Source organism: Tupaia chinensis, unplaced genomic scaffold (assembly GCF_000334495.1).
Source record: "Tupaia chinensis unplaced genomic scaffold, TupChi_1.0 Scaffold000574_1, whole genome shotgun sequence".
NCBI lineage: Eukaryota > Metazoa > Chordata > Mammalia > Scandentia > Tupaiidae > Tupaia > Tupaia belangeri.
Window position 1 is genome coordinate 2,893,991 of NW_006160088.1, and position 25,511 is coordinate 2,919,501.

General features: G+C 46.9%; 2 protein-coding genes across 2 annotated transcripts in view; one reads left to right on the plus strand and one right to left on the minus strand.

Annotated features, from left to right (window-relative positions):
- Nucleotides 1–12,439, plus strand: part of CEP70 (centrosomal protein 70) — a 39,827-nt gene extending 27,388 nt beyond the window's left edge. The window contains exons 14-18 of the mRNA XM_014591446.2: nt 5,315–5,461; nt 6,091–6,259; nt 6,625–6,739; nt 8,636–8,715; nt 11,769–12,439. Of these exons, the coding sequence (XP_014446932.1) occupies nt 5,315–5,461; nt 6,091–6,259; nt 6,625–6,739; nt 8,636–8,715; nt 11,769–11,830 (573 nt within the window). The 3' untranslated portion in view covers nt 11,831–12,439. The remainder of the gene's footprint in view (nt 1–5,314; nt 5,462–6,090; nt 6,260–6,624; nt 6,740–8,635; nt 8,716–11,768) is intronic.
- An 8,410-nt stretch (nt 12,440–20,849) lies between these two features.
- The window catches only part of ESYT3 (extended synaptotagmin 3), a 59,126-nt gene continuing 54,464 nt past the window's right edge, over nt 20,850–25,511 (minus strand). The window contains 3 exon segments of the mRNA XM_006158197.3: nt 20,850–21,015; nt 21,556–21,605; nt 23,416–23,521. Coding sequence (XP_006158259.1) covers nt 20,979–21,015; nt 21,556–21,605; nt 23,416–23,521 — 193 coding nt within the window. The 3' untranslated portion in view covers nt 20,850–20,978.

The following is a 25,511-nucleotide window of genomic DNA, read 5'->3' on the forward strand; positions in this document are numbered from 1 at the left end:
GCCCGGCGTGAGTTTTAAGCCACCAGGTCCGGGACACGAACCGCGGTCGACTACGTGGGAGTCCAGTGACATAGCCATTACGCTAACTGCTGGTTCCCTAGTCCAATTCATTTTTAAATTCATTTAAACTTTTCTGGAAAGGTTTTGGTTCTCATTAGAATTTATATGTTTAATGAAATGAACGCACGGCCTGAAGGTCCCACGTCTGCCTGTCCTTCGGAGCAGAGGTAATAGTTGCAGCCGATCCTACTCGTGACTCCTCCGTCCATCTACGGCACGGCACGTGTACTCCCTTTGCAAGTTATTCTGTGTTCTTTATTGTGTAACCTCAGATCCTTCAGGGTTTTACAGTGATTTATCTGTGAGAAAGGGAGACTGACCTCTGACAGCGTCTCGCCATGTCAGGGCCTCCTGACTAGCCAGGTCCACAGATGTGCCCCACTGCACCTGGCCTGCTCTCAGGGCGGGCCAGGGACTGGCCTGAGTCCCCTGTGTCACCGTAGCCTCCAGGTAGCAGCGTCTCGCGGCATGTACCACCATAGCTGGGACTTCTCGGTTTTTGTTGCCTGAATCGCCAGGGGCCAGCAGGTGGCGTGGTGATTAACGTGCAGGACTGCCACATGGCTGACTACAGTTCAAGTCCCAGACCCTTTTCTCACTTTTCCTGTCCCACTCCCTCTCTCTCTCGGGTGAGGCATTAGATCCAATTGAGCATCCATAACCTGCAATCTAAAATGCTCCAAAACCCCAAACTTCCTTAACTCTGACATGGTACCACATGTGGAAAATTCTACCTCCGTCCTCATGGGTCACAGTTAAAGCAAGACAGGCTGTAGTGCAGGTGCTATATGCAGTGAGCTGCAGGCTGTGTGAGTACAGTACACAAGGGGATAAGTGATCCATATAAATATAACTGTGTACATATTTATGTGGTTTTTTTTTTAGAGGTTTTTTCGTTATAGAGTGCATGTGCTCGCCAGACAGACAGAGAGAGACAGAGAGACAGAAAGTGAGAAATCACCCCCCAGGGGGATGGTCACGCTGCAATCCCTTCTCCTCCATTCTCCTCTCGGGATCTTGGGCACGCACGCACACCCGCCCGGCGTGAGTTTTAAGCCACCAGGTCTAGGACGCGAACCGCGGTCGACCACGTGGGAGTCCAGCGACATAGCCATTACACTAACTGCTGGTCCCACATATTTATGTTTTTTAATATATAAATTATGTTATACATTACAATTATATAATTTATATACATACACACATATATAATTTTGTGTGAAAGAATCTTCACAGTCAGCTTAGTTATTATATAATTATATATATATGTCAGCTTTATATATACACATATATATAGACACACACACACGTTTCATAGGCCGGTGTTCCTCCAGTCTCTTGCTCAGAAGAGGGTGAAATAATTAGTGATTAATAGTGTAAATCATAGCATTATTGCTATTCCCTCCCAGTAGGAGGGAACTGTGCTCACTCCACTTTTCCCCTTCTCAGAGGAGATGAGCTAGAAGAGTCTAGAAGAGGAAGGAGGCAAAGGCAAGAATCAAAGTAGTGAGTTGTGATGGATTGTCGATTATGTTCAAGGCGCTGTGGGAAGTGAATACAGAAAACGTGAATACAACTTTCACTCTAATTAGAAAGACAAAATATACTCTAAAATATAATATAAAATCTAAATATTCAGGGCCGGCAGGTGGTGTGGTGGTTAAGGGCAATGAACTCCCATGTGGCCGACCACGGTCTGAGTTCCAGACCTGGCAGTGTGCTTTCTCACTTTCCCTGTCTCTCACTCTGTTCCTCTCCTCTCTGGTTAAATTAAAAATAAATTTTAAAAGTTAAATAATTCTTTTAAAAATTTTTTTAACTTAAATATTCATGTTGTCAGTTAAGGAAGTGAATGCTCTAGGAACAGATCACTCATGAGGAAGTGCCAAGCGAGTGATGCATGTCACTTGTGCTTTATATTCTGAAGAGAGAGATCGATCTCTCTGATTATTGCCCTGAGAAAGCCTTGGCAGTGGTGGCGAGTTCTTGCTACTGTATTGTTTCCTGAGTAAAAGGAGGCAAGGAATTACTTTTATAATTAGAATATTCTAAGGACAGCCATGAGGAACTTGGTTAGAACTAGTTAGACTTAGTTAACTAACTCAGTTAACTAACTTAGAACTACCTCTGCCATCGAAGTGACTCATGGGTGTTAGGCAGCGCTTCCACTCTTCATACGACAGTTGAGGGTCCAAACTGAGAGACCGTGTAAGAGTCTTTGAGGCCTCATGTAAGAAAGGTTGTTTATAACAGCAGCCTCTCGGTCTGGGACAGCCATCTGCACAGATTAGCTCTCCCCACGTTCGATTAGATTTGGCTAAAAAGAGAAGGATGGATTCAAGAAGAAAATGGATAAAAGTATGGTGTGTATGGACCAGCAGTTAGCATGATAGCTATGTTGCTGGACTCCCATGTAGTCGACCGCGGTTCGAGTCCTGAACCCGATGGCTTAAACTCAGTCCGGGTGCATGTGCATGCGTGCCCAATATTCCAAGAGGAGAATGGAGTAGAAGGGATTGCAGCGTGACCATCTCCCTTGGGGAGTTATTTCTCACTTTCTGTCTCTCTGTGTCTGCCTTTCCCTCGAGCGTACGCACCCTATAGCAAAAACCTCTCAAAAAAAAAATATGGTATTTGGACTATTACCTGCATAACAAGGAAGAAAATGCCGATCCATCCTATAACATGGATGAATATTAGGAGGACCTTATGCTGAGTGAAATGCCAGTCACAAAGAAGACAGATACTGTGTGATTCTGCATGTGGGACCCGTAGAGTGGTCCGGACCACGGGGACAGACAGTACAGTGGGGGCTGCTGGTGGGTGGGAGGAGTGGGGATTACTCCAGTGGGTTTAGGGTTTCAGTTTTACGTGACGTAAGACGAATGGCAGTGATGGCTCTGTGACATTATGACCATATGTAACAACGCTAGACTTACGCTTAAAGCGGTTAAGATAGAACATTTTTATGTATGTGTATTTTATTACAATGAGAAAATCAGAGAGAGAGGAAAAAAGACAAGACTAGGAAAAGGAAGAAGCAAACAGCAAGCCGCCTTTTGCCTCTTCCCTTCTGCCTTTGCCCTCCCCTTCCAAGAAAGACGATCTACAGACACTCTAGCCTTCCCACCCAGCACCCGGGTTGTTTCGGAGGCCGGCTACCCGGGCCGGGAGGGCCTTTGTGGACCTTCGGCATCCCCACAGCCGGCAACGTGAGGAACCTAGCAGCCCTCTTAGGTTTCCCAGGACTGGCTGGGGGGGCCGCATCACAAATGTCCTGCCACTGCGAAGGAGACCAGAGTAGCTCTCTTCTTACCTTCGTTCTATTTATTCTCAAGCAAAAATGTATAAAATGGGCTGGTTTTTAAATGTTTGCTCGTTTTTGTCTTTAATTGTTGGTAGGTATGTGTACTCACAAGAAATGCCCCAGTGTGCATGGGTCACGTCGCGGTCCTCTTTCCTGTTTCTGTTTCTGTCTCTTCAGGATCCCGGGCACATGCATGGGCTCTGGGGCTGGTAGTCGAACTGTGGTCCCCTGTGTAGGGCCCAGCTTGTACGCATAGCACTTCAGGCCCCTGTGCTAGGGCTGGCCCAGGTTGGGTGTGTCTTTTACCGCGGACCACTTGATAAATGTGCCTTGTTGGTGGACCATTGGTTAATAAAGGTATTATTTATACTGTCATTTGCTGTTTTCCGAATCCTAGCGGCACTTACTGGTTCAAACACTCGTTTGACATGGAATTTACTGCCATGTTGCCTTCCTCCTGAATTAAAGATCCAAGGTGTCACGATGTGTGTGAAATCTGGGCCTTACTTGAGTATTAAATAAGTGGAGGACTAAAGAAGTTAGGAAAAAGAGGCATTTCTTGCACTTCTGTTTGTATTCTAGAACTCACGGATACAGAAGCCCTAGGTGAATGTGGCTATTGGATATTGGAAATATGACTAGCCCCAATGGAGCTGTGCCATAAGTACATACGTTGGAATTAGAAGGAAAAAAGTTAAAATATTGATCATACATGGAAATGATTGTTTGGATCTTTGGGGCTAAATCTAGTATTAAAATGAGTATCACTGATTCGTTTTTGCTTTTCATCATGTGGCTACTAGATGGCTTTGAATTACTGAGGCTCGCATTACTTTTCTTTTGGACAACGTGTTCCGAAGGGCCGAGCATGCGCAGTGCACAGAGTAGCCGCTCAGTGAGTGCCTGCGGGTGGCTCAGTCTCCGAGCTCTGCCCCTCCAGTCAGCCGCGCCCTCTGTGCACTGTTCGAGCTAGATCCGGGCAACATGGCGAGCTGGAGGAGGCCAAGTAGACCGGTTGGAGATCGCCTAGGGATACATGTTACAGCGTGGACGAGTCTCAACAATGAAAGAAGACCGTTACAAAAGAGGCTCATTTATGGTGTAAATCCATTTACGTGACATTACCAGAGTAGGCAACTCCATAAGAACAAAGTAGACCCGTGGTCGGGGCTGAGGGCTGGGGCAGTGTGGAAAGACAGCGAGTACGTGTGGGACATCTTTCCGGGAAGTGACTGTGTTCAGGAATTAGATAGGGGTGATGTTGGTGCATCTCTGTGAAAATATTAAGACCACTGAATTCTTAATGGGGGGAATTTGATAGTGTGCGATTACATCTCCATAAAGCTGTTATGAAAATTCAGACCATGGCCAGCCTCCTCCTGACAGTCCACAGCACCTGTCCGCTTGAGACATGAGCCCCGTATCCTGCCTAGCTGAAGGGCTGGGGGAAGGGATTCACAGTATGATTGGATCCTGGTAAGGGTGTGTGTGTGTGTGTGTGTGTGTGTGTGTCTGCCTGCGTGTGTGTGTCTGTCTGTCTGTCTGCCTGCTTGCCTCTCTCTTTTTCTCCCTTCCTCCCTCTCACATATGCACACATGTGCTCTCTACCCGTAAAATAAATTTAAAAATCAAGAACCAAAATATAAGGATAAGCTTATTCTTTATGTGTCAGTAATTCAAAACAATTGCTTAAAAACATTAACGACAACATGTAATTACTCAGAGCATCCAGATTGAAGATAATCAATATATAATTTTTTTGTAAGCCTCGTATTTACCTCAGCCAACCTAATTTTAACAGACCTGTTCTAAACAAGAATAATTCTTTTGAAACTACTGATCATCGTTATAGAAACATATTACTTTTTAATTTGCCTGGCTATATTGTATTCGTATTCCTGTAGCAAGTACTTAAGTGAATCGTATCACATTTCTTTTGTTTTAAAGGATTTGTATAAGTCCTTGAAAATGCTGTCTTCAGAATTGGTGCCTTGGCATAATTTGAAGAAGCAGGATGAAAATGAAGGTATCAAAGTTGAAGATCTGTTGTTTATCGTAGATACCATGTTGGAAGAAGTTGAAAATAAGGAGAAGGTGAGTACTTAGGAAATGTTTACCTTTTTTTGAGAGAGAGATTTTTGCTATAGGGCGCGTGCGCTCGCCAGACAGACAGAGAGAGACAGAGAGACAGAAAGCAGGAAATCACCCCCCAGGGGGGATGGTCACGCCGCAATCCCTTCTCCTCCATTCTCCTCTCAGGATCTTGGGCATGCATGCACACGTGCCCGGCGTGAGTTTAAGCCACTGGGTCCGGGACTCGAACCACGGTCGACTACGTGGGAGTCCAGCGACATAGCCATTACGCTAACTGCTGGTCCCAAATGTTTACTTTTTTTAAGATTGATTTTAATTTTCTCTCTCATCATTATCTTTAATTTGCTCTAGGGCATGTGCACTCACCAGACAGCGAGAACAGGTGCACGTGCTCAGCAGCAGGGCCGGGGCTCGAACCGCGACCGGCCATGTGGGAGTCCAGCACCCTACCCATCACACTACCTGCCAGCCCCTAGATGTTCACATTTTAATATGCTCTTATCTTAGAAATTGATAATTTGGTATAGATATACTTGTTCTAGGTTTCTTTCTCTTTTAAAGTTGGTTGTGAAAGATTTGGGATTATTTTACGATGTGAACGTCTCTTTTTCACCCTCTCTTTTGGACAGGACAGCAGTATGCCAAACTTTCAAACTTTGCAAGCTATCGTCGCTCATTTCCAAAAGCTGTTCGATGTGCCTTCTTTAAACGGAGTCTACCCTCGAATGAACGAAGTTTACACCAGGCTTGGAGAGATGAGCAATGCTGTGCGAAACCTCCAGGAACTCTTGGAGTTAGGTGAGGGCCCTTTATCACTTTCGGTTCCAATTTAAGAATGGTTCCTAATTAACAAAAAGTATGTGAAAACATTTTAAAGTTCAAAAAAGTTGAGGATAACTGAAACGTAAAATATGTGATAATATGTGATGGAATCACTTTGAAATTCTCTTTTAAAACAGCCTAGACTCGTGTTTTGTTTTTGCAGATAGTTCGTCCTCACTGTGTGTGCTGGTAAGCACAGTTGGGAAATTGTGCAAGCTGATCAACGAGGATGTCTTCAAAAAAAGTTGAGGATAACTGAAACGTAATAAAACGTGATATGTGATGGAATCACTTTGAAATTCTCTTTTAAAACAGCCTAGACTCGTGTTTTGTTTTTGCAGATAGTTCGTCCTCACTGTGTGTGCTGGTAAGCACAGTTGGGAAATTGTGCAAGCTGATCAACGAGGATGTCAACGAGCAGGTTAAGCAGGTATTAGGACCTGAAGACCTCCAAAGGTACTTAGTACAAAGTGCTTAGTACAAAGTGCTTAATACAAAGGTACTTAATACAAAGTGCTTAATGCAAAGGTACTTAGTACAAAGTGCTTAATACAAAGGTACTTAAGACCAGGTATTACCTGGATGCTTAGAGGGGTAAGATTAAAGACTTAGAAAATGTCATAAGTTAAATTTACCTTCTCTGTTTAGAATCATACCTTTTAAATAACTTTACAACCGCAAGTAACGTCACACCCTTAGGGATGGAGAAAGTGCCAAGTTTTTAAGATAAAAATAAATGATGAGCCCCATGAGTTTACGTAGGGTGGTCAGGACCTTCCCAGGGTAAGCCTGTGCCCAGGGAGAATCACACGCGGAGAAGGATCTGTTGGCACCTTCATGTGAGTTCAGAGTGCTTCATCAAGTCCTGTTTTAGAGCATTAGCACAGACCACGAAATAATCCCTGTCAGTGTATTGATGATTTGATTAGAAGACAAATGTTAAAGAGTTTTTGAAAATACTAGACCTCTCTAATATAAAGCCTAACTTTTTTTTAGAAATACTGACACATTGGGACCAGCAGATAGCGTAATGGTTATGTCTCTGGACTCTCACGTAGTCGACCACGATTTGAGTCGCGGACCCAGTGGCTTAAAACTCACGCAGGGCTCATGTATATGTGTGCACAAGATCCAGAGAGGAGAAAGGATCGTGGCGTGGCCATCCTCCCTGGGGTGTGATTTCTCACTTTCTGTCTCTCTGACAACTGCACGCACCCTATAGCAAAAATCTCTCCCCCCCCCAAAAAAGATCGTAGCTACTTAGAGCACCTTTCCCTTCCCCGCCCCCGATTGTGTGCTGTAACATAGGAGAAGGGAAACACACATATGCCACATGTTCTGCAAGATTTCAAGAACCCTTACAGATGAGACTTGAACCTTCTGATATTTGATGTTTTTAGAACATAGGAGCTAGGAGGTGGGACAGTGGCTAAGGTGGCTGGATCCCACGTAGCTGTGCAGTTCAAGTCCCAGACCAATGGCTTGCCAAGCACGCTGGGCACTTGTGTGTACATGCCCAAAATCCTGAGAGGGGACTGGAGGAGAAGGAATGGGGGCATGGCTATCCCACTGGGGGGGATTTCTCATTCCTTCATTCTCACCTCCAGTGAGTGCACATACCCTTATAGAAAAAACTAACATTTAAATTTTTTTTTTTTTTTTAAAAAGGCCCTCTCTCCCTCTCTCTCTCTCACTCTGTCCCTCTCTGGTCAAAATAAAGTTAATTATTTTTTAAAAATTCAAAAGAATATGTCTCACTGTTGATCTGTTTCTCCTTTCCCACAATTACTGACAATTGATGCTTAATGTTTAACAGGATTCTAGGCACAAAAGTTCATTTGTTTTAGAAAATAATATAAAAGTATAGTTTCTCTAAGAGGCCTTTGAGCTAAATGGGATGTTGCCCACATTAAAATGTTATATATAAATTTTTTAAAAGAATTATTTTTATTATTATTATTGTTTTAATTCACTATAGGACATGTATGTGAGAGAGAGAGAGAGAGGAAACGTGAGAAAGCAAGCCACCGGGTCTGAGACTTGAACCACAGTTGGCCATATGGGAGTCCAGTGCCTCAACCACCACATGATCTGCTGGCCCCAGAATGTTATGTAAATTTAACAAATGTTTATTCTGAGAAAATAGGGGATACTTTTGATTTTTCTGTAAAAGTGATATTAGGTGAACAGAACTCAGAAAGGAAGGATTATAGTAAGTGATCATTAAGTTTTTATTTAAATTAGTATAACTTCCTCCTCTTTGAAAATGTTCTATTCCTAACCCCCTGTGTGCACTCAGATGTAGGAACCGTCTGTTGGCAATTTTAAATAAACTGTGCATTTTTTAAACAGCATTATCAACAAGCTGGAAGAACATGAGGAATTTTTCCCAGCGTTTCAGGCATTTACTAATGATCTACTTGAAATCTTAGGTAAGATCTCTATTGGTGGTGGTTAAATTTTGAGTTTTAAAATGTCAGTTGGTTTGAATGAACAGCGTTCCTTAGTCACTGGATTAACGTTTCTACCTTGAATGTTTGGTAGGAGGTGCCTAAGAACCACAGATAGTTCTGAGCACACTTCCCCAACATACCGTTCCGAGTCGGTTAGGAACAGAACAGGGAAACAGAGACCCTTTAAGGAGAGAGAGCCTGCCTTTGACCGGGGACCTTACCATGAGAAATGGCATGACTGTGGCCAGGCCAGTGTAACCCTGGCCCTGTCATTGCGTAATGAGAGATCTTGGCAGAATTATGATCTTGGAGGAGACTCCCCTTTTTCCTCTTCTCTCTTTTTCCCCAAGTTTGTTTCTTCTTTCCGTGAGTGAGAGAGAGAGGGAGAGAGACACAGGCACCCCAGCAGGGTCCGATGCTGCAGACACCCCCAGCCTCGGCCAGCCTCCAACAGTGAGCATGTGCCCCAGGGAGTTCGGGGGCCCCTAGGGTGAGCCTGGAGCCTCCCATTTGGGTCTGTCTCAGAGCGCCACATCACACTACACCGTCACCTGGCCCTTTTCTGTCACTTTTTTGTGAGGGCACCTACCTGCTGGGCTGCAATAGTAATACAGTACACATCTGCAGAGACAACAGTATAACTTGAACGTTAAACTTGAGAGGAGGCACGGGGCAGGAGCGTTGGCGCACGGCTGTCGTCTCAGCTGGAAGGCTCAGGCAGGAAGATCGCCATGCGGTGACACTCTGTCTTTGAAAGACACATGAGTCACGAAATTGTGCGAGTGTGTAGCTTAGTCTCCTGAGAGCTTAAGTTCATAGAATAATGATTCTACTGGCTTGGGTTGGCCCTTAACTTAAGGAGCAAAATTCCCTTATGAATACATACGTTGACAGGTGTGCTGGTTACACTCACTTCAGAGTCCTACGGAAACCTCCTCCCCGATATTAATACTTGGCATGTTTCATTTGAGATCATTTGCTTTAGAAAGCCATGTTTCTCTGAAGATTCATTCTGTGCTTTGGTTAACGTTGAAATTCCAGAGTTAAGTATTATATTTAACATCGGGGAACTTTAATCTGTTCAGCACGACCATGCTTTCTTTAACTACTACGCCATTAGCATCTGGGTACAAAGTGGTGTACGAATACCGGATAGGCAGATAGCGCTGTCTGTGATAATCGTGACTTTTAAAAATATGTTTTTTCTTTGTTTCATGCAAGTAGTGGGTTGAGAAAATCCCCTTATCGGCCAAGGTCCTGCTCTGTGAGGGTCATTTCTAAGGCAGGTTTCTCATTGGGTGAGAAACTAGGTGTGGGTTCAGAGCGGGGCACCTGGGAATAACTTGTCTAGTACCGTGTAAGGTAAGAACCACGCTCTCTGGGGAGGTCTGCTTACACTGTCTCCTCCCGTGTCTTCATGCTTTGCACGTGGATCCAGACATGCCCCCTGAAGCAGGGAGGTGACAACACTCAGTGAATTGTGGGATAGCATGGGCCATGTATTTAGGCTACAGAGAGAACCACCAGTTCCCGCCCATCCACAATGGAGAGAGCGGGAGCCCAAGCGAGCGTGTTGTATGTAAAGGAGGTGCGTTTGTGAGCGGCCTAGCAGAACAAGAAAGGAGGAAGCACCTGAGAAGCTGCCATTGTGGCTCACCTTCAGGAGGACTGGGGTCCGGATAACGAGAAGGATTTTGCTTCCTCAGTGGCCAGGAGCTTAGAGAATTCTATTGGGTCATCACAAAAGTCAGGATGCATTTTTGCACAGAAAAATACATCCTGACTTTTCTGACCACCCAATAACTTAGGCTAGCTGGAATAAGATAGTCTCAGGAAAGAAATTAAATTCAGAACCCGTCAGGGGAGAACCGGAACTGGTTTTTCTGGTGAGCTGGACCAGGCTAGACTCTGTAATCCCCCTGAGGCTCATTCCGCTCAGGAGCCTCGCCCTTCTTCCTAGGCAGGTGCCTGTTTTCTTGAAAGGTAGACCTGAGAGTGATGCAGCTAATCAACAGTCTTCCCAGGAGAATTAAGACAAGACTGTGTTCTGAGATGAATTCTCTAAGTCCTCAGACCGAGACCCAGGAAAGAGGGGTTTCTGCCTGGCACTTCCCCATGTAGGCCTGCCATGCAGTTACACGGGGCCAAAGTGGCACCAGCGTCTTATAAATGTGGCACTTGGACTTGTCGGTAAGAGCCTGCTGCTGCTGAGGGTAATACCAGTCAGAGGACACTTGTAGGTATGTGGTAGCTTTTATTTTAAAATGTTTACATTTTAGGGGACCAGCAGTTGGTGTAATTGCTATGTCGCTGGACTCCCATGTGGTCGACCATGGTTTGAGTCCGGGAGCCGGTGGCTTAAACTCACGCCAGGCACGTGTGTGTGCATGCCCAAGATCCTGAGAGGAGAACGGAGGAGAAGGGATTGCGGCGTGGCCATCCCCCTGGGGGGTGATTTCTCGCTTTCTGTCTCTCTGTCTCTCTCTGTCTTTCTGGCGAGCGCATGCGCCCTATAGCAAAAACCTCTCAAAAAAAAAGTTTACGTTTTATAATTTATTTACATTTCATTTGTTGTACCTCTTAACTGCATAGAGTATGTTTTTTCAAAGCATGCATGTGGTATGTGATAATCAGATCAGGGAAGTTACCACACATGCCATTTTCAACAAAGAACCTTGTATTCTAGTGTCTGCTGAATGCTTTTTCCTCGAGCCTCTCCCACTACTCACCCCGGTACAGTCTCTGTTACCTACATTTGCTCTCCCTACTAGTATATCTTCTCATTCTTCAGTCTCTGCCGTAGAATGTAGGCAAAACCGAAAAAAAGAAATTGTATATGATACCAAAAAAAAAGTGGCAGCTTTTATAAGCAGATGCTCCGTGAAGCACCAGCCCCTGGACCGGCGGCCTTCCGTCACTATTGGAAAGGAGACTCCCCGTGCACAGAAGCACCGGGTGCAGGTCTGAGGCTTGCATTTGCAGAGGTTTTCATTTCATCTGAGCTCATCGCTCTTCTTGTTTTTCTATTCCAGAAATTGATGACTTGGATGCCATTGTACCAGCTGTAAAGAAATTAAAAGTACTTTCCTACTGAAAACAAATCAGATCCTTTTTACTGTGTAAATTGCATTTTTTAATATTATAAGTTCTTTGTAGGATTGATCTTATTTTGAGACAAAGCTTATAAAATGCATTTGCTCCCGGAATTCATCCCCTTCTTAGTATTGGGTTGTTCTGTACATATACTTTTTAAATTAGCTTTAGAGAGTCCTATACAGAAAATAGTCACTAAATTAATTGAACTTTAGATCCCTTAATTATTTCTTAAGCAGTTCTTGAGTGCTTAAAATCCAAGCTGTTTTAAAGTGGAGTTTGTGAGTAAAAGAGAAGCCCAGAGACAGAGATCGCAAGAGAAAGGCGGCCTTTGAGTCCCGGGTTTGGTGACCCCTGGGCCAGGGCAGATGAGCGCCACTGGCCCCATCCAGCAGTGGGAAGCCACCTCTTTCTGGCAGGGAAGAGCTCTTGTGGCAGTGCCCTTTCAAAGCAGGAGTGAAAAAAAGCCAAAATGTTTTATCGTTGTTTCAGGGTAGGAAATGAATCATGGGGTAAAATAAATGAGTGTATAGAAGTCTCTCATAAAGAAGTACCGCTTTTTTTCCCCTCAATTTCGATGTATTGCATGCTTTATTTTTTTTTTAAAGAACATGAGATTGCAAATAAAATTTTTATAAAGATTTTCCAAATATAAGTGTCCTTACTGGCTTATTTATATTGCAAATAGTGAATCGTACTCTCTTCCTAGACTAAGCCTTTTTTGGGCGACTGGCTCACCCTTGCTGTGTTTTGTCAGAATATTTTCTTGCTGCCTGCCACTTACCCTCTACTCACAATCCGGTCTCATTTCCTAAGGGACCAGCGTTCTGCCTCACATCCTGACGTGTAAGCCACTTTGGGCTACTCCTCCCCCCCTTTAATAAGTAGACCTATTGAATCTACTTTTATTTAATTTTAATTATTTAAAATATAAAGGAGAAAACATTGCAAGTATTGTTTAGCAGTATTTAAGTATAAATACTTAGACAAAAGATTGGTTTTTAAAGGTTTATTGATGAATAATTGATGTAACAGCGTAATGCATACAATTGGATAAGCTCTCACACAGCTGTAAACCATCACACGCAACTGAAATGACGCACACAACTCTCACTGCCAAAGTCTTCTCTGCCTTGGGAACCAGCAGTTAGCGTAATGGCTATGTCGCTGGACTCCCATGTAGTCAACCACGGTTTGCATCCCGGACCCGGTGGCTTAAAACTCACGCCGGGCGCGTGTGCGTGCATGCCCAAGATCCCGAGAGGAGAATGGAGAAGGGATTGCGGCGTGACCATCCCCCCTGGGGGGTGATTTCTTGCTTTCTGTCTCTAATGTCTCTCTCTGCCTGTCTGGCGAGCGCACATGCCCTATAGTGAAAAAATCTCTCAAAAAAAAAAAAGTCTTCTCTGCCTTGTTAATCCTTGCCCACCCTCTCCCATCATTAGGCAAGAATTCTTCCCGTTTCTGTCAGTATAGATTGATAGGCATTTTATAGATGTTACATAAAGGGAATCATGTATCTCTTTTTTGTCTGGCATTCTCACTTGGCATAACTCTTCGGAGACTTTTACATGTTGCACGTATAACAGTCCGTTCCTTTTTATTGCTGTATAGTGTTTACATTATGGTATATTCATTTACCCCTTGATGGGAATTTGGGTTCTTCAGTTTTTTACTACTACAAATAAAACTGCCACGGGGCCAGCCCTGTGGCCTGTCGGTGAAGGGAGCTCAATACTTCATGGCTGTGTGGCTCAAATCCTGGCCCAGTGGCTTGAAAAACACCAGGTGTGTGTGCATGCACCCCATTTTTTTGTTCAAGATTATGTTTGTACTGTGCACCCACATTGCTGTCAATTCTGGGTCATCTCTTTTCATTGGGTAGTTTGCAGTTCTTGGCTATTGTGAACAGTACCGCTGTCAACACGTCAGTGTGCAAGCTATTTAGAATACAAGGGGTCAGGGCTGGCAGGTGGCGTAGTGATGAATGGGCAGGACTCCCACTTGGCCTACTGTGGTTCCAGTAAACCTGGCAGCTTACTTTCTCTGTTTCAGTTAAAAAGTAACTAAAATGAAATAAATAGGGGCCAGCAGAAGACATAGCGGTTGTATTGCTGAACTTCCGCATGGCCGACTGTGGTTCAAACCTGCACGCAGTGCCTTGAAACTCATGCAGGGTATGTGCATGTGCGTGCCCAAGATCCCGGGAGGAGAATGGAGAAGGATTGTAGTGTGGCCATCCCCCCTGGGGGTGATTTCTCACTTTCCCTCTCACTGTCTGTTTCTCTCTCATGCATCCTAAGGCAAAAACCTCTAAAATAAATCATTAAAATAAATATTAAAAAGAATATAAGGGGTTTTCAAAATCTTCACGTGCTTCAAAAAATTTGCACTGGGGGCTCTTTTCCTCCCAGTGTTCCGCCATCATGAATGACACAGTAACTAACCAAACCAGGAAATTCATGACCAACCACTTCAGAGGAGACAAATGGTCACTGATGTCCTTCACCCCTGGAAGGCAACAGCACCTAAGATGGAAATTTGGGAAAAACTAGCAAGGATGTACAAGACCACACCAGATGGCATTCTGTATTGGTTCAGAACCCATGTTGGTGGTGGCGAGACTACTGGCTTTGGTGTGATTTACGATTCTTTGGATTATATGAAGAAAAGTGGACCCAAACATAGACTTTGCAAGACTTGGCCTTTATGAGAAGAAAAAGAAGTCAAGAAAACAGCGAAAAGAACGTGAGAACAGAATGAAGAAAGTCAGGAGGACTGCAAAGGCCCACGTTGGTGCTGGCCAAAAGTCGATGGCGGAAAGATTCTGCAATGACTATCTGCGGTGATTGTGTGGATTTTTCATGAGACGATTAATAAACTCAAAAATTTTCATGTGGAGGGACCAGCAGTTAGCGTAATGACTACGTCACTGAACTCCCATGTAGTCGACCGCGGTTCGAGTCTCGGACCCGGTGGCTTAAACTCATGCCAGGCGTGTGTCATTGCGTGCCCAAGATCCCTAGGAGAATGGAGAAGGGATTGTGGTGTGGCCATCCCCCCTGGGGAGTGATTTCTCGCTTTCTGTCTCTCTGTCTGTCTCTGTCTTTCTGCCCTATAGCAAAAACCTGTCAAAAATTTTTTTTTTCATGTGGGAAAAAAGTGTTTTTTCACTGGGCACTGGGAGGTTGTGTGATGGTTCAGGGTGCTGGACTCCTACATGGCTGACCATGGTTTGAGTCTCGGACCTGGTGGCTTGCTTTACTTTCCCTCTCTTTTTCTCTTTCTCTCTCTCTGTCCCTCTCTGGTCAAATTAAAATAAAGTTAAATAAAAAATAATTCTTAAGAAAAATTCTGCACTGAAAGAAACTTGTACTATTTTTTTTAGAGGTTTTTGCCTTAGGGTGTGCTTGTTGCAGAGACAGTGAGAGGGGAAGGGGAATGGCCACACCGCAGTCCTTTCTCCTCCGCTCTTCTCCCATAATCTTAAATGCACACGCACACATGCCTGGCATGAGTTTCAAGCCACCGGGTCTGGGACTCCAACCGCGGCTGACCATGTGAGAATCCAGCGATGTAACCACTACACCATCTGTTGGCACCAGACACTTATACTTTAAATTCCATTTTTTTGGACTTTTTGAAGTCCCCTTGCATATATTCAGAATTTAAGTTGCTGAGCCATAGGAGGAAACACTTCTGTGTATAGCCACACAGGCCACGCAGTGCAGGGAGTGTTCTGTGGAACACGGAGCCTCGAGTTTGCAGGGTGGTGAATTTGACAAGGAATGTGCATCTTCAACTTTATAAGAAAATGTCAAACTACTTTCCAAAGTGACTGTACCAATTTTACAATTTTTTTTTTTTTAATTTAAACGTTAAATTTGACCAGAGAGGGACAGCAAGAGAGAAGGAAAGTTAGAAAGCAAAACCGCCGGGTCTGGGACTCGAACCGCAGTTGGCCATGTGTGAATCCAGTGCTCTTAACCACCACACCACCTGCCAACCTCCCAATTTTATGCGCCTAGCAGCACATTCATGAGATTTCCTTTTTTCTACGTCCTTTTTGCCAGCCTAGGAACGGAGCAGTTCCTGCGTTGGTAACACGTACTTCCCCGATTATGAATGAAGCGTCGCCTCTGTTAACTGGCCATTTGTGTTTCTCGCTTGAAGCGCTCGTGTTTGCCCGTTCCGCTATTGGAGTCTCCGTTTCTTAGTGCTCGGCAACAATTTATCGAGCCATGGGAGTCACCATGCGTTTTTCTGTATCTCTTACGGACCTGAGCCATGTGACAGCTGCGTGTGTAGCAGATGTCTTCATTCTCTGGCCTTTTCCATTTCTCTATAGTTTCTGTTTGTGAACAAAAGAATCTCATTTTAATCCAGAGATGTGTGGTCTTTTCCTTTATGGTGGTGTGTCTTAGGAAATCTCGCCCTAGTCACACACCGCAGTTACTCTGTGTTGTCTGGCAGCTGTGTAGTTCTGTCCTTCCATTTCGTCAAATATACCTGGAGTCGATTTCTGAATGTGGTTTGAGCCAAGGACCTTTCGTATTTCCCCACATGGATATCCAGTTGTCCCGGCACCATTTATCGAAAAGGCTACCGTTTCCCTTCACGCAGTGCCGCACGTCATAAACAATCTGTGAGGGGTCTGTTCTTTAGGCCCAGGTCTCTCTGCACTAGTGCTGCCCCATCCTGGTTGTTACAACCCTAAAATAGAACTGGTTCCAGCTGAAGGCTTCCGCCCTTTGTATTTGAATCTGCTTGTTACACACACCACCTGTTAGGGTTTTTATTGGGCTGTCATTAAACAGATTTGGGGAGAACCGGCAACTACGTTGTCTCCCAACCTCGAACGTGACATAGTCCTACATTTGTTTAGGTTTACATTAACTCTATATTATCTGTGGTCGTCATTTTAGTCTTAATTGCCAGAGGGCATGTGTACTCACCAGAGAGGGACAAAGCACCCTCAACGGGGCATGGTCACGTCACAATCTCTTCTCCATTTCCCAGCTAGTCAGTGTTTAAGGCACACATACACATGTGCCCAGCATGTTTCCCAAGCCACTGGGGCTGGGATTCAAACCACCGTCAGCCCATGTGGGATGCAGCCCCCCCCCCCCCGCCTCTAGATTATGGACCATCCCTCTTTGAAAAGTTGTATACGATTTTTCTGTAGGTGATAGTGGTGAGTGTATTATATAGTATTTAGTATTTCATGCATTTATAAATTATTTTCTGAAAATTTCATTTCTAGGAATTAGCAGATGGTGTAATGGTTATGTTGTTGGACTCCCACTGTGGCCAACTGTGGTTCAAGTCCTGGGCCTGGAGGCTTGAAACTCAGGCCAGGCCCATGTGTGTACTTGCCCAAAATTCTGAGAGGAGAATAGAGGAAGGATTGCAGCAGGGCCATCCTCCCTGGGTGTGTGTGTGTGTGCGTGTGTGCGTGTGTGCGTGTGTGTGATTTCTTCCTTTGTGTCCTTCTGGCCAGCGCACATGCCCTATAGCAAAAAAAAAATTTAAATAGTTAAATTCTAACTGTTGAGGGAGCAAAGAACTATAATTGATTTTTTTCTTTATATATTTACCTTGTATTTAGCAACTTTGCTAAAATATTTCTGATTAATTCTAGCAATTTCGATTATTTTGGATTTATGATCTTATCATCTGCTTCCATCAGTAGTTTTGGCTGATACACCTGTTTTTTTTTCTTTACTACATGGGTGTTGAGTGGAAGTGGTGATAGGAGCAGCTTGTTCTTCATATGAATCTGCTGCAATTAATATTTATTTACTTTTAGAGAGATTTTTGCTATAGGGCATATGCGCTCACTGGAGAGAGAGAGACAGAAAGCGAGAAATCACCCCCTGAGGGCCTGCCACACGCAGTCCCTTCTCCATTCTTCTCTTGGGATCTTGGGCATACACACACACCTGGCGTGAGTCTTAAGCCTCCAGGTCTGAGACTTGAACCATGGTTGGCTACCTGGGAGTCTGGTGACATAACCATTACGCCATCTGCTGGTCCTGCAATGAATATTTAAACAGAGGGGCTGATGGGTAGTGTAGCGGTTAAGGCCACAGTTGTAGAGTAGGAACTTCAGAAAGATTCCACCAGCCACCCCCAGGGCCAAGGCAGAGTGACCAGGAAAGGAGCTCAGATGATCCCGTCCCCGCAGGCTGAGATGCCGACCTCTGGAGGGAGGCTTGGCTGTCAGGACACGCAGCCCACTGTGGCCGGGAAACTTGCCGGAGGGAGCCGTCTGCTGCTGAAATGGAAGGCCGGGCTGCGGCAGGGCCTGGGAGCAGAGTCGGCACAGACTCAGGACTCGCGTGAGAGTCGGTGGGAGCCATACCCCTGTGGGAGCAGAGGCCCCCCAGCCCTGCGTGCCCTCCCACGGCCCTGCACTGGCGAAGTCGGACCTCCTGCTCCAAGGGTGTGTCCATACGGAGCTGAGAACAAATCAGTACCTGATGCACGCACGTTTTCTATTTTTAAAAGAAATTAGGGCGCCTTTAACTCTGGAAGGAGTCTAGCTGTCCCCTCCTGGCTGCCGGTCTCACACGTTAGCTGCACTGTGACTGAACCCGTGGGACGACCTCGGTCACCTGCCCGGGCTTGCCGGCGACGACGGATGGTCTCGCTTCCCACACCTACTTTTGCACTAACGGTACATGTTCCGTCGTGTGGCCCTTTTGCAGTTTGATGGTCCCACGTGCTTCGTGTTTATGTCTGTTTCACTTGGTGTCTGCTTCACAGTGTGTGCCACTGAGCTCCCCTGGATGATGGCTGTCCCCGCAGTGGCCCGGTGTGAGTGGCAGCCCTGAGGACCAGCGTCGTGGCTGCCTTCCTCCGGGCCTCACAGGGTTCCCACGTGGGAACTGGGACCCTCCTTTTCAGGTCCTAGGGTTTCTCCATCCCCTTCATGGTGTGCGACTTCAGACCCTGTCCCTGCAGGGCAGATTCGTGGGCTGTTCCCACCCACCGATGCCACCTATCCATCACGTTGTTGGCACCGCCAGTGTTTTCTGATGTCAGAAAACGTCTTGGGCTCCTCAGCGCCGCGGTCCTGCAGACCGGTTCCCTTCCGCACGCCGCTCACGCCCTGCTTCGTCTCCCTCGGGACCATCACGGAGCTTGCTTCACCTGCGTCCCTTTTTCACTGGCCATGTTCGTGGCCTGTCCGGGCCTTCTCTGTGTTGGGCAGAGGATGGTACTGCCACTCGCCCGCCGTCTGGATGAGCAGCTGTTTGAGGGTGGCTGGTTTCAGGATGTCCGACGATGCGTCCCGATTCTTCTCTCGAGCTAACCACTCCCAGGGTTAGTGCCGGGAGCAGTACAGCGTCATCATGAGGTAGGGGACAGAGATCATTCTGAGAGCTCGTCATTCGAATGCACACCTCGGAAACGCTTTATTATGTACCTTCCATGCGCTCCGCAGTCCTGGGTGGTGAGGGTTTAAGTAGCTTACAGCCCATCTGGACAGTAAACGGAGACACTGACCACCAGACCCAACACACACAGCTCCTGGGCATATGACCTGTGCAGACACCTGCTTTGCTTTTTAAAATGTGATTACAAGTGGGACCAGCAGTTAGTGTAATGGCTATGTCGCTGGACTCCCATGTAGTCGACCGCAGTTCAAGTCCCAGACCCGGTGGCTTAAATTCACGCCAGGCGCATGTGCGTGCGTGCCCAAGATCGTGAGAGGAGAATGGAGGAGAAAGGATTGCGGCGTGGCCATCCCCCTTGGGGGGTGATTTCTCGCTTTCTCTCTCTCTCTTTCTGGCGAACGCACTTGCTCTATAGTAAAAAAAGAAACCTGTCCAAAAAAAATAAAAATAAAAAAGTGATTACAGGGCAAGGCACTGTGAGGCGGAAATGCACAGACCCGGCAGGGAGTGTCCACGTGGAGGGGACAGGCCGTTTCAGGAAGGACTGCCTTCATGGAAGAGATGGCCTTTAGGAGGTGAGTCGGGTCTGAGCAGACAGGGCAGGCGCGGTATCTGGACTGTTCTGGAACAGAGCACCTGCAGCTCAATGACGTAACAAACCGGAGACCGGGTCACGACTGAGGCAAAGGAAGACGTTGGCTTTGACCCTACAGGTAATCACAGACAGCGAGCAAGTGAGCGGCACGTGGTGAAACCCCACTCAGCACGTCGCCGCCCCTCAGAAAGGCGGCAGTGGGGGCGGCGGTCACGGCGGGGGGCTGCCGAGTGGGTCAGAGACGAGCACGCGGACGTGACAGCAGCTCCAGGGACGTCAGCACAAAGTCTACTCTGTCTTCCACAGTTTGAAATGCAAAGAGGCACTTGTGTGTACAGCTGACATATTTTGCTTTTAACATATCACGGAGGTGAACCAGCCGTCTCTTAAGTAAACGGAACAGAATTCCCAGACGTGGCTAAGCCAGGTACCGAAAGGGCCCTGTCCTCCCTGGCAGGCCCGGTGCTCTGCTGTGAGCTCAGAGGTAGACGTGGGTTGGGGTGTGGCTGTGGCTTACGTTTTCCGACGGCGATAATACCGTGGGCTGAGGGCAGCCAGGAGCTGGAGTGTTTCCTAACCCAGGCTGTCTAAGAGAATCACTGTAGCATTGTTGCTTTTGGAGAAATACCTTTGGGCTGTAAATCAGATATAGGAACAAATCTCTAGGCACACGAGTACCACAGGTGGCCGCCAGAAGGCCTTCAGCAGTGTGGCTCTGGGCAGTTTGGAATCGGTTCACACTTCTGAGACGTGCCCTCCTGGGTCATTCCCAGCCCAGGAATACCGTTAGCTGCTCCAGAAACAGACCTCCCCGAGCTCTGACCCCTGCGGCAGAGACTGGGCGCTTTCTGGGGCAGACAATGGGGCAAGCCCTAAATCGGACGGTATGTAACTACCTACCAAAAGTGAAGGCTCACCAGAGGCTTAGAAAACCCACTAGGCGCGAACACTGCACTTTCTGGGTTTGAACACCACAGTCCAACCAGGAGAAAGCGGCTCCCCCCCCACACAACTTCCCGATACCATCCGGTCATGCATGCAGTTAACGTTCACGCAGGAGGCACGTGTCTGTCTTCCGCACACGGCTTTGGGAGTTAGCGACGACGCAGTACACGCGTGCACTTCAACACGAGGAGGGAAACTGCCCATCGTCAGCTCCTGGGCTGCCCGTCTGCGGTCAGCTGGTACCTGCAAGGCAGTCAGGTTTGGGCTGAGGTTAGCAATGGAGCGTGTCATGGCAGTGACAGGACAAGCTGCCTGGGCCTCTGTGGGACCAGCAAGCCCATCTCTAAGCTGGCCAGCCAGGGTTAAGGCTAGGTTGACAGAGTCCTTTAGGAAGTGAGGCCTGCCGACAGTAAAGCCGTAAGTGAAGGTGTTAATCTGCCCTCCCCCCTTTTCAAGAGAGATTTTTGCTATAGGGAGTGTGTGGTTGCTAGAGAGACAAAAAGCGAGAAATCAGCCCCCCACCCCACCCCCGGGAGATGGCCGCACTGCAGTTCATTCGCTTCTCAGGATTTTAGGCACGCATGCACACGTGGCCAGAGTGAGCTTTAAGCCACCGTATCTGGGACTTGAACTGCGGTTGACTACATGGGGGTCCAGCAATGTAGTCATTATGCAATCTGCTGGTCAAACCGCACCAAAGAACTCGGGAGGGAACACGGCAGCTGTCTGAGGCGGTGTCTCGAACCGCAGACTAACAGGGACAAAGTGAAAGGGTACACTTACCATTGCGAGAAGCCCCTAATCAGATCTTCTTTTGATAAGTCGATCAGGACCTAAATGATTACAAATAATTAGTTCCCGCCCAAAACACTGCATTGAATGGAGACGCACTGGGATGAACTGAACCCATCACAAAGGGGTCTCCTTGGCTTTCGGGGCTGGAGCGGGGGGCTCTTTTTCCTTGGGCTTTCAGCATGGAGTCAGTCCAGAGGGCCAGCGCCACCCTCGGCGTCCTGGGGAGGGCAAACTGCTGTGTGGAGTTCTACTTCAAGAATTCAAGGCTATTCAGTTGTTTTCCTTTTAAAGTTTATGAATATTATAGAAAGAGGATTGTCTCGGCGGTGCAAAGGGGGAGCCCATCAACGTCACAGAAGTAGGCGTTAAAAAGATGAATACGAGGAAGCCCGCTGGGGGTGTGGGTGAAGGCGGCTGGATCCCACATGGCTGCCTGCGTGGTTTGAGTCCCAGACTCAGCAGCTTGGAAAACAAACTAGGGGTGTGTGCGCGTGCCTGAAATTCCAGGAGGGAGAGACGGAGGCTAAGGGATTGCCATGTGACTGTCCCCTACAGGGGGATGCTTCATCCCTTTCCCTCGCCCTCTAGTGAGTGCATGTGCCCTCTGACAAAATTTTTTAAAAAGATGAGCATACGGTGTGTATTAATATATAAACAACCATAAAGTATTATATATTTTGTCATCTCTTCGGCATTTTTCTGGGAATCATAATTCCTTCACTTTTGTTAGATTATTTGCCATCACCACAAAACTCTCGACCTAACGAGATCGACGCTTCCCACGGCGCTGTGGCTGTCAGCAACACCTAGGGCCAGCCCGGAGTACAGGGTTAAACACTGCAGTGGGAGGCACGTCCCACATGGCCGACCACACTGAGTCCTGGCCTCGCTGGTCTGAAAAACATGCCAGTGCATATGTGTACATGTCCACAATCCTGACAGGACAAAGAAATGGAGGGAAGAGGATCGCGGTAGGACCATGGCCGCCTATGAAGTACCCTCTCTACTCAGTAAACCGCTACCCTCTGGCAATTAAAAAAAAAAAAAAAAAAAAAAAAAGATGATACCATAGGAGATGTTCCAATACTTGTAAAATGATGAATTTCAATTCCTAACTTTGTTAAGATAAGGTTTATCTACTAACTTATACTTTTAAATTCTTTAGTTTAAAAAAATTTTTTTAAAAACTGCTGGCCCCATAACCTAGTGCTTAAGGGAGCTGGGTCCCACATGGCTGACTGTGCTGTGAGTCCCAGGGGCTTGAAACGCTCCATGCGTGGGTGTGTGCGTGCCCCAAACGCCAGGGAGTGGAGAGATGGAGGGAAAGGGCTTGCAGTGTGACCACACCCTACAGGGGGCGCTTTCTCCCTCTGAGGAGCACATGTACCCTTTGAGAATTAAAAAAAAAAAAAAGAATATTAAAAAGAGACCCTTCTCCAGGAACCGGCAGTTAGCGTAATGGCTATGTCTCTGGATTCCCACGTAGTCGACCGCGGTTCGCGTCCCGGACCCGGTGGCTTAAAACGCACGCCGGGCGCGTGTGCATGCGTGCCCAAGATCCCGAGATGAGAATGGAGGAGAAGGGATTGCGGCGTGGTCATCCCCCCTGGGGGGTGATTTCTCGCTTTCTGTCTCTCTGTCTCTCTCTGTCTGTCTGGCCAGTGCACGCGCCCTATAGCAAAAAAACCTCTCCAAAAAAAAAAAAAAAGGCAAGAAAGAAACAAAAAAAAAAGAAACAAACAAACAAAAAAAGAGACCGATCTCCCAATGAGACTGCACCGTCACTGGGGCAGGTTTTAGTAACAGGGCGGTCCCGCAGACTCTCCGGCACGAGCCCTTTGTACTCACCTTCCCCAGCTCCTTTCTTCTGTGGGAGCCAAGGGGCCTGCTGTTCTTCACCGCGACATCTAGCGACCTCTTCATGACTTCTTCCATGGGAACAAAAAATTCAAATCTTTCAAGAAGCAAACAGAAAATGCGGTTGGCATATGTCAGCCATTTTGTTGAAAATCGAAGTGTTTCGTCCATTTTCCTACTACACCTTCCTGAGGCAAAGACAGCGACTGTGGGGGGCCTCTGGGACAGAACAGGCTCCCCGGCCCTCGGCACCTCCCGACACACAGCTGTCCTGCGTGGCTCACAAACCTCCCAGCCCTGTGGTTTGGAGTCTGTCTCCCTGAGCACCTGGCTGCACTCGTAGCTGCCCCCCACTCTGAGCAGCACCCCGTGGCCCTGCTCACGTGACCACTCCAGTCCTTCCTCAGTTGCTTTTCTGACCAGCTAAGGGCTGGGACACCAAACAGCTGGGTTTGCTGGAGCCACATGGAAAATAGCAGCCACCTCCTGGGGAGTAAGGAGTCTTTGGTACAGGCTCTGTCACGCACAAGGGCCCCTGGACCCCTTACTTTTTTTTTTTTGGAGAGTTTCTTTTTTTTGCTATAGGGAGCATGTGCTCACCAGACAGACAGAGACAGAAAGCGAGAAATCACCCCCCAGGGGAGATGGCCACATCGCAATCCCTTCTCCTCCATTCTCCTCTCGGGATCTTGGGCACGCACGCACACGCGCCCGGCATGAGTTTTAAGCCACCGGGTCCAGGACGCGAACCGCGGTCAACTACGTGGGAGTCCAGCGACATAGCCATTACGCTAACTGCTGGTCCCTTGTTTGTTTGTTTGTTTGTTTGGATAGGGGTCGCCAAATCTGACTTCCACATAATCCAGACTCATCTTAATGTTACAATTTTGAGAGAGAATTACTGACAGATTAGGTTTCCCACAAAAGTCACATGTAAACCTTTCACTTCTGTGTTCCCACAGAGTGGTTCTTTTTCCTAATAATTGTTTTTATTTAAATTCATTTATTTAAATTTGACCAGAGAGGGACAGAGTGAGAGAGAGGAAAAGTGAGAAAGCAAGCCTCCGGGTCTGGGACTTGAACCACAGTCGGCCATGTGGGAACCCAGCACCCCAATCACCACGCCGCTTGCCGGCCTCCCTGTCCCTGACAGAGCAGTTCTGACATCCTTTCGTAATTATGTGACAGTCGCCTTCAAGGGCAAAGTCTCTTACTCATGCGGCTTTCGAGCATGGCATGCCCTGGCATGAAGTGCACAGTTAAAGCTGAATAAATTCTTTCTTTCTCACACCCTGTCTTGAAAATGCGGACTCTAAGCACGGCTCTCAGAGAAACACAGTCCTTAACACAAGGCCCAAAGAGGACTCAGCACAACACTTTTAAAATGGGTAATTAGTGATCAGGGTAAGAAGGAACCAAAATGACAAGATAGAATATTTTCCTGAGCTGGCTAGAAATGTCTTCTCTGGGAACCAGCAGTTAGCGTAATGGCTATGTCGCCGGACTCCCACGTAGTCAACCACGGTTTGCGTCCCGGACCTGGCGGCTTAAAACTCACACTGGGCGCATGTGCATGAGTGCCCAAGATCCTGAGAGGAGAATGGAGGAGAAGGGATTGCGGCGTGGCCATCCCCCCCCCCCTGGGGTTTCTCGCTTTCGCTTTCGGTCTCTACGTCTCTCTCTGTCTGGAGAGCGCACGCGCCCTATAGTGAAAATCTCTCAAAAAAAAAAAAAAAAAAGAAATGTCTTCTCTTAGGACCTAGAAGAAGCAGATCTGAGATTCTAACTTCTGCATCTTGAAGAATGAAAATACGGGTGATAAGGGGTGCCACCGCCAGCCCGTCACAGGCAGGAAATGTGACTCGCATTTGTCTATCAAGGACATGAGTGGACGAGCCCGTGTGGAGGAGAGAGGGTGTCTGTTTCACCCGCCACTATGCCTCAGTGCAGGAGGGAAGGTATGTCAAAGAGCTTAGAGCTTTGCAGGCAAATTTAGGTCCTTACGCTCAAGGAATGATTATTACTTTCTTAAAGAATTATTTAATTTAATTTTATTTGTTTAGTTTAATTTGACCAGAGAGGGAAAG